This window comes from Plutella xylostella, chromosome Z, assembly GCF_932276165.1.
Source record: "Plutella xylostella chromosome Z, ilPluXylo3.1, whole genome shotgun sequence".
Classification (NCBI taxonomy): Eukaryota; Metazoa; Arthropoda; class Insecta; order Lepidoptera; family Plutellidae; genus Plutella; species Plutella xylostella.
Window position 1 is genome coordinate 12,437,922 of NC_064012.1, and position 7,860 is coordinate 12,445,781.

The 7,860-nt window shown below is 40.1% G+C and overlaps 1 protein-coding gene across 2 annotated transcripts; it reads left to right on the plus strand.

Annotated features, from left to right (window-relative positions):
• The first annotated feature begins 2,287 nt into the window (after positions 1–2,287).
• LOC119694841 (skin secretory protein xP2-like) lies at positions 2,288–7,436 on the plus strand. Of its 2 annotated transcripts, none has more exons than XM_038122141.2 (2): positions 2,288–3,835; positions 5,318–7,436. In XM_038122141.2, exons 1-2 carry the CDS (start codon positions 3,814–3,816, stop codon positions 6,841–6,843), a joined length of 1,548 nt encoding a protein of 515 aa, XP_037978069.2. In that variant the 5' UTR covers positions 2,288–3,813; the 3' UTR covers positions 6,844–7,436. The 2 variants fall into 2 exon arrangements, with proteins under 2 accessions (XP_037978069.2, XP_048488931.1); XM_048632974.1 differs by lacking the exon at positions 2,288–3,835 and adding an exon at positions 3,877–4,468.
• The last annotated feature ends 424 nt before the right edge of the window (positions 7,437–7,860 follow it).

Sequence of the window (7,860 nt, forward strand, 5' to 3'; positions counted from 1 at the left end):
GTGGGCGTTCGTTGGGCCGGTCTGTACGCATCTTTAGGTAATAAAAGAAAAATAAAACGTGGTGAGTATCAAGGGTGAATACTAAACGCTTACCTTATTCTGAGTAAAAAGGTTTAATTATTGTTCTGAGCTCCTAGAAAGTCATAAATTATATTCTGTACGATCTATGAAACTCATGTATGTCATTAATCACCATGAATAATTTCAATTTTATTTAATAATTGTTATTACCTACTGTGTAATTAATTACAATCATAGTTACATCAAATAAATTATGAAAAGTGAAGTTGATAACAAATTTAAAGTGTGTGTTCTTTTGCAATCGAATGTCTCATTGGTTATGTGTTTGTATAGGGTGACCATGTTTTTGATTAAGGTAAAACTTTCCACTTTACTTTAGACTTTAAACATAAATATTCGAGATTCTGATGTTTTTTTTCTTAGAAACGTGCTTGGTTAGACTAATACTAACCCCCATTTCCCGCTCAAACGCATTCTAGTTAACACCCTGTAGAAAAGTCCTCAGTACTAAGAGTGAAATGTCCTTGGAAAACTCATTTTGTAATGCGGGCTAGATGAAGGAAGTTATTCGTGCAACTTTTTTGCTCGTCTAATCCGTTTTTAAAATGTTTGTTGCTTTTTTCACTGATTTAATTACATATAAGTCCTTTTCTATAAATGACTGATAGTGTCGCATTTAATAACGCTGCCGCTGGCTCTTATGACTAGTTATGATTTAGGTCCCATATTCTTATATATAAACTATGGTTTAGAATAGCTATTAAAATTGTAGATGTTGTTTTGGGTGAGCGTGTAAATAGGTTTGACAAGATTTTCGTTTATAAATTATATATTTACTTAGAAAAGATTGGCTTAGAAAAGTCGACATCTGCTATTTTGGAACTAAACTCCGCTTTAGCCTATATCTAGTATTACACCGACTTGATCGAAACACACCGTGTTTTTGCAAGGACAAACTCGCTCTATGTACTCGTAATATTCTGCATATTTTTATTTATTCATGTGTTTATAGTAGTTATCCATCTGACATTACCGATGTAATTTTTCTTCAATTATAATATCTGCGTATCAATATTGTATCTAACCCATTTAACAACTTTAAATTTAGCTAACATTACAATTTTAAAAGTTGTGGATTGGCATGAATATAAAAAGAGTTTATAGTGCAACATCGAATGCTTACTAAAATAGTAGTGCCTTGAAGACACGCTTGACAAAGAGGGCGTAGCAAATCAAAAGGAAATCTTGCCATGCAAATTCTACACTAGGCTGATAGTTAGTACATCGCGAAATCATTTTAGCAACACATTTTGCAGTATTGAATTTGAAAAACATTAAAAAATGTCAAAAAGTTCAAATAAAAAGTCCATATTAAATATATTACTTACATAAGTATAAAGATTAATAAGATATTATTATATCTGTTCTTCTGAGATGTAGATCATGATATAAAATTATAATCATAGTACTTACTACATTCTGTATTCGCGAAAAAGGTTACTTTGGTAGGTAACTATCAGTATATAGTGGGTGTAGCTAAAAATATGGTGTTTTCGTCCATAATTTCAGTCTGTACTCTTCGAGCCTATAGAATTTACACGGTTGCATCCTTACGACTTACTATACGTATGTACCTTCCCATCTTGCTATATTATCATAGTTATATTTACATTGTTTACTGCCTAAATAGTCTTAGACATCTTATCTAATGTTAATAAACATGACATTGTGTGATATGCTACCCACGTTTTGCACATCACTCAATGGCAAATCTAATTTAAGGGCCTAAGCTAAGTCATCCCTTAGTACTTAGAAATATACTAGCAGAAAATAAACATATTTTGATTAAGTCCTGCAGTTTTATTTATATCTTCGTATTGTGGTTTCGAAAATCCAACCTGTATTTATAAAACAAATGACACATTCATTTTAGTCCTATCCGTACAAAGAATGTAGGTAGTTGTAATACGAGTTTATGTAATATATAATATGTAAGTTTATTATAGGTAAAGATATATATATATATATATTTTGTATTGTATTGTTTTATTTATTTATATAGTATGTACAGTTTAAGTAGTATACCTTGCACCTCTACTCCCATTAATTATGTTAAAATTGTCTCTTCCATCCAAAGGTTGTCTGGTAGAGATTGCTTTAAGCAATAAGGCCGCCTTTTTTGTACTATTTTATGTGTATAAGTTGTTAATTGTAATGTGTCTTTAATGGTGCAAAATAAAGAGTATTCTATTCTATTCTATTCTAATACTTATGTACTTACCTTCTTCCTATGTTCCTACACGGTATCGAAAACGGTATACTAGTATAGAGCATGATCACATCATTCCTTCACCCAGAGGTTGCCTGGAAGCCAGATTAGCGATAAAACCGTCTTATTGTATGCTAGGTGGAGATTCTCGGATGCACACAATCTGAGTTGCTTGTGTGAAGGGCCACAAACTATGGTGCACCTTACATCATGCCCCGCGTGTCCCTACACCTGTACGCGGGAAGAGCTCATGACCGCTACCAGCGGTGCAGTATCGGTGGCAGTTCTGGGCATGTATTATTTAGCGACTTGGTTGGTTTGTCGTCGACACGATAAGAAGAAGAATCAATAAATTACTGAACTGCAACCATATCGTTCTCATGTTTTCATTTTAGCCGCGGTGCAGAGACATCTACCGATCTGAGGCTAAATTAATACATACGCTTACGTTACGGGGCTTGAAAACAATTATTATTTCCGGTTTTCCCGAGTATTTGTTACATGAGTCAAGTAACATTACGTGATAACTTTAGAAGAGGGCATTAACTTGACTGGATGGAAGTAGGTCATTCATTTCCGGATACATTCTACCCTGCGTGTATCTTCATATTATGCCCTATATACATATAGCGTAGGTAATTACCTACTTTCTCACCTTTATAGGTTTCCGGGGAAATTCCAGGGTAAAAAGTAACCTACGTCAATATGGGTTACTTTTAGTCATAAATGTTACGATTCAACCAGGATAACGCAGTGCAAAGAATGTTTTACCTAAGTATCTTATATTAACCACGGATATACATGTACGTAGGTACATCCTACGGCATCAACCAGAAGATGAGGCATTCTGTCATAGCTAGTGGCAGAAATGTACCTTTGAACTCCACAGGAACACCCATTTTGGTCTAGATAATCAACTATTAAAGTGTTATATTTCCGCGGACATACGACCTGTTGAGTGTACTGGGTCCCTTTTACGGAAAAGTCAACGTTTCTAAAGCGATAGTGAAATCTTACATGGACTCTGACTTGAGAAGAAACCCGTTTACCGCTCAAAATGCACTAGGAACACTATCGCTTTAAAAACGCTGAAGCTGCTCACTATGGACTCCCAGTTTTAAGGATTCATAGGTATCGAGCTGACAAACTAGAGTTACTAGACTACACAATAAAAAAACAAAAGAACCCTCACACTCAATAAATACGAGAAGCTGTTACGAAATGAATTCAATGGAACTCTAATTGAAGTGACATATTGCATGAAACTGATAGCTAGGAGCGCTACAATAGAGGCTAGATTAGTTCGCAATAACGTGGTTGTTCGCGGGGGCAGTTCTCGGAGCCAGGGCGAGGTGGTGCGGGCGCGTGCGCCGCCGAGGCACCCCGCGCACCGGTCGATCCAGACCTATAAATATACACACAGGCGCGCAGCAGCCCTCCACGCCGGCATGGACGAAAAACAGTGCCGCGAATAAATCAACAATCAACGCAATCAAGCCGAAAGCACCGAAAGCAGTCCGCCGATGGCCGGCGACAGATACCAAGGTAGCTATACACATTTATTTTCAATCAGACTTCGAATTGCGATTTGTCTAGCAACAAGCGAACGTATCGATCGGCGTCATACAGCTGGTGGCGCCGTTTCAATTTGTTTGTACTTTTTAGCTGTGTGTGTAAATGTTTTCACAATATTTCTCGTTACATTGCGTATATTTGCACGTACGTACTACATTTATAATTAATGAAACTAGTTTAGTTCAAAGTCCTCCGATATGAAACTACGTAAATATGATATAAAACATTCGCAGCGAATTTTCATTTCACAAAGGTCAAAGGTGAGGGCAGTAAGCAAACTAGTTTCACGTTTTTTATTTCTAGTTTTTACTATTTTTATGTGTACATAGTGTGCAGCTCGGCTGGTAATAAATCAATATCATAACCAACAACCAATAATCGTCATCAGGCCACACCCAAGTATCGTTATAGTACTGCCTGGCGCTTCCACAGCAAACTACTACCAAGGTCATGAATACACCGGGAGGGGGGCATCCCACGCAATATCTTTTGAAATTTCCACTCAATAACCGATTTAGGTACCTCCCTGACTGTCGGATTTCCCGCAGATATGGGCAGGCCACCACCACTGCAGCTTGATTGTAAGAGCTATCTATTACTAAAGTAGGTATAGGTTACTGGTCTATCACTTGCATTCAGGAGGATAATTATATGACGTAGTTTCTCAAAGAAGCCCAGTCATTTCATCAATTTATTCCACTAACCATCTTACTGAGTTAACCCATTTGTAACAGGAAAAATAATAAATAATGTTATCCATCTACTTGTCAATAATACCATATTTACTTATTTTACTTACCTACTTACTTTTTTTACATGTGTGTGTATTTAAAGGTAGTGCAATAATAGTGATATATTTCCGAAACTTTGAATTTGTAAACCCCACTTAAGATTCTTGCCGTTTTTCTTTTTGTTTAACAGATATTATTTTAGCATAGTCTGCATGTTAGCATAATATTATGAATATTACTTATGCTTGTAGTTACCAATAAGTGCCTTAATTGGAAGAGTCTGTCCTCTGAAATACAGAATTATATTCTAGTTCACAGGGTAATACTCAACAAATCTTGTTCCTTGTAATTGGTTTAAATAATAAATCATTATTAATATTATTATTATAAACTAACAACTCAAAGGCAGGTTTAATGCATTGTTGAACAGTAACGATGATCTCAAATATCTTTTATATTTGCTAGGCTTTAGATTTAGATAGGCTTTGCTTTCGTGTTGTCAGACACCTATAAAGTTAATGTTGTCGTGTTAAATATAAAGTCGAAGATTAAGTATAAGTATTTCTTTTTAGTCCCCTCTCAGCAGCAATGCCAATCTATGGTTTCATTCACTGCACTTAGTTATTTATAAATTTGCGATACTCAATATAGATATCTCATCATACAAAAAACGGATCAAAACTACTTTATCCTAATATCAGTATTATTTCATAATTTGCAGCAATGACGTCCCCAACTCGCGGGTTAAAAAGGAGGTTCTTCAAGTGTACTCGCAAAATAATTGGTGCAAAAAAACAATCATCTTTTAATAATGGAGATGTAGTGTTAACGAGAGCTCTTCGCTGTAGGGAATTCAAACACACATGGGTGAAAGGGGTTATTACAGAAGTCATTGAACCCCGCATCTACAAAGTTTATCTGCCACATCTTCAAATTTACCTGAAGAAACGCGCCTTCCAGATGATATTGTATATAAAAGATCTGGAAAACGATTACGATGATGAAGGTGAGATTCCCTCAACATCGGAGGAGAATACTGTGGACGTGCCTGCGGATGCGGAGCCCAGTACCAGTCACGATGTCCAGACGAGCTCGGCACCGCCGCAGGCCCCGGGCGCAGGGGCCGCCGCCGCCACTGCTGGGGGCGGTGGTCCCTCGCCCCCAGTGCCCGCCGGCAGCCTCGCTCTCTCCACCCCCGCCGCTGCCGGGGACGACGCACCCTCACCACCAGTAGCTTCACCCACATCCGCCGCTGAGCGCGGCCCTTCCTCGCCAATAAACATTTCCTGGGGCTGCGAACCCTCAACCCTAGCCGATGCCGGGATCAGAGCTTTGTCGTCACCACCAGTTGCCGGGGACAGCACGCCCTCGGCCCCAGCCGCCGCCGGGGACAGAGCTTTGTCACCAGTTGGCGGGAGCAGCGAACCCACGCTCTCAGCCTCCGCCGGGGGCAGCCCTCCCTCGCCCTCCTCCGCCGGCGAGCGCAGCCCTCCCTCGCCAATAGCGATATCCTGGGGTGAACCCTCGCTACTAGGACTAATCTGGGGCAGTGCTACCCCACCCCCCGCCGCCGCCGGGGGCAGGGCGCTGTCGCCACCAGAGGTTTCCGGGGACAATGCACGCTCACTGCCAGAAGTCGCCAGGGGCGATCCGTCACCCCTATCCATCGGCGAGTTCAGCCCTCCGTCGTCAATAGATATTTCCTGGCTCAGCGTACCCTCGCTATCCGCCCTGACCGGGGCCCGCGAACCCTCGCCCGCGGCCGCCGCCGAGCTCAGCCCTCCTTCGTCAATTGATATTTCCTGGCTCTGCGCACTCTCACCACCAGCAGTTGCCGAGGGCAGCGATCCTTCGCCACCGGCCGCCGCTGGGGGCAGGGCCGCCTCGCCACCAGAAGTTGCAGGGAATGAACCATCGCCCCCAGCCTCCGCAGGGGGTAGCCCTGCCTCACCCCCATACGCCGCCAAGCGCAGCCCTCCCTCGCCAATAAACATTTCCTGGGGCTGCGACCCATCGCCGCCGCCCGCGGCCGCCGCCGCCGCCGCCGCCTCCGCCGGGGACAGGTCTGCCTCGCCCCCAGCAGTTGCCGAAGCCAGGGCCCCGTCGCCCGTGATGCCTGCAGCGCCACCCGCCATCGTCCAACGAGCGGAGGCACCAAAACAAACTCAAGATGCGGATGGAGGTAGCAAAGGACGTCGTTACCCAGTGAGGTCAACTAGAAAAATCATTAATTATAAAATAGATTAGAAAATATTTAATATAAAATGCATTTATTTGTCTAACTAAGTACTATACAATGAACTATAAATGTTAAAGATTCAGTATTACTAGATTTATGAGTACCTATGAATGTTAAAGGAGAATTGCCATTTCCGTATGGCGCCATGACCCGCCACGCCACCAGAGCAAAAGTGGTTTAGATTTTTTTAATTATTTTTTCCACAATTAGAACACTTTCATCACTGAATTAAAAAAATAGTGGCTGCAAGGCGGGTCAGATTTGGCCATTCTTTTTTTATTATAGTTAGGTATTAGTGAAATGTTTCTCAAAGACAAAATTTTCAATACTTTGGCGTTGGCTTCTTCAGCCATCATCAACGGCAACAAAATTAAATAACCGTCCTTTGTTTAAATGAAATTAAAAAATTCAATGCAAGTTTTTTTTGGCATGGAGGGTAAAAAGGGTTTGTAAACTAAAGTGATTTAAGGATATAATTCTCTATAGGTATGAAAATTTATATGAAAATAAAGTAGGTACCAAATTAAAAACTTAATAAGAATCTGAGTAGATATTTCTATGCATAAAGATGTGTTATAAATTTTAATGACATGTTCTCTATCTAGTTTGTACGATTCAATATCGCACATTTTGTACACTATTGAGAAGTTAAGTTGCTTGATAGTTTGAAGTTATAGTTGAGTTGAGTTGGCTTGAGAGTAGAAAGATCGAGATTCACAGATATGGCCGTTTATTCACGTAAACACAAGTTATGTTATAGGTGGCGACTGCTCTCTATGGTAGCTGTTCGTACTCTAATTATAATAATATAAAATTATGGCTAAGTGTGTGTGTCGCAAGTCGCGGCAACGTAGGTTGCTAAGTCAGCAACATAAAAATGTGCGATATTGAATCGTACATATTGGCAACCCCAAAAGATGAGAAAAATATCTAAGTTAAAAATAAAAGTTAAAGTATAGTGAGCAGTGCCATTACAAAGCAAAGAATTCGTAGGTATAAAAATTATAAGTAAGTAAGTTATTAAA

Coding starts and splice junctions, on each gene's coding strand:
- LOC119694841 (XM_038122141.2), top strand. CDS start 3,814: ATGGCCGGCGACAGATACCAAG. Junction 3,836..5,317: donor GGCCGGCGACAGATACCAAG/GTAGCTATACAC, acceptor CATAATTTGCAG/CAATGACGTCCCCAACTCGC.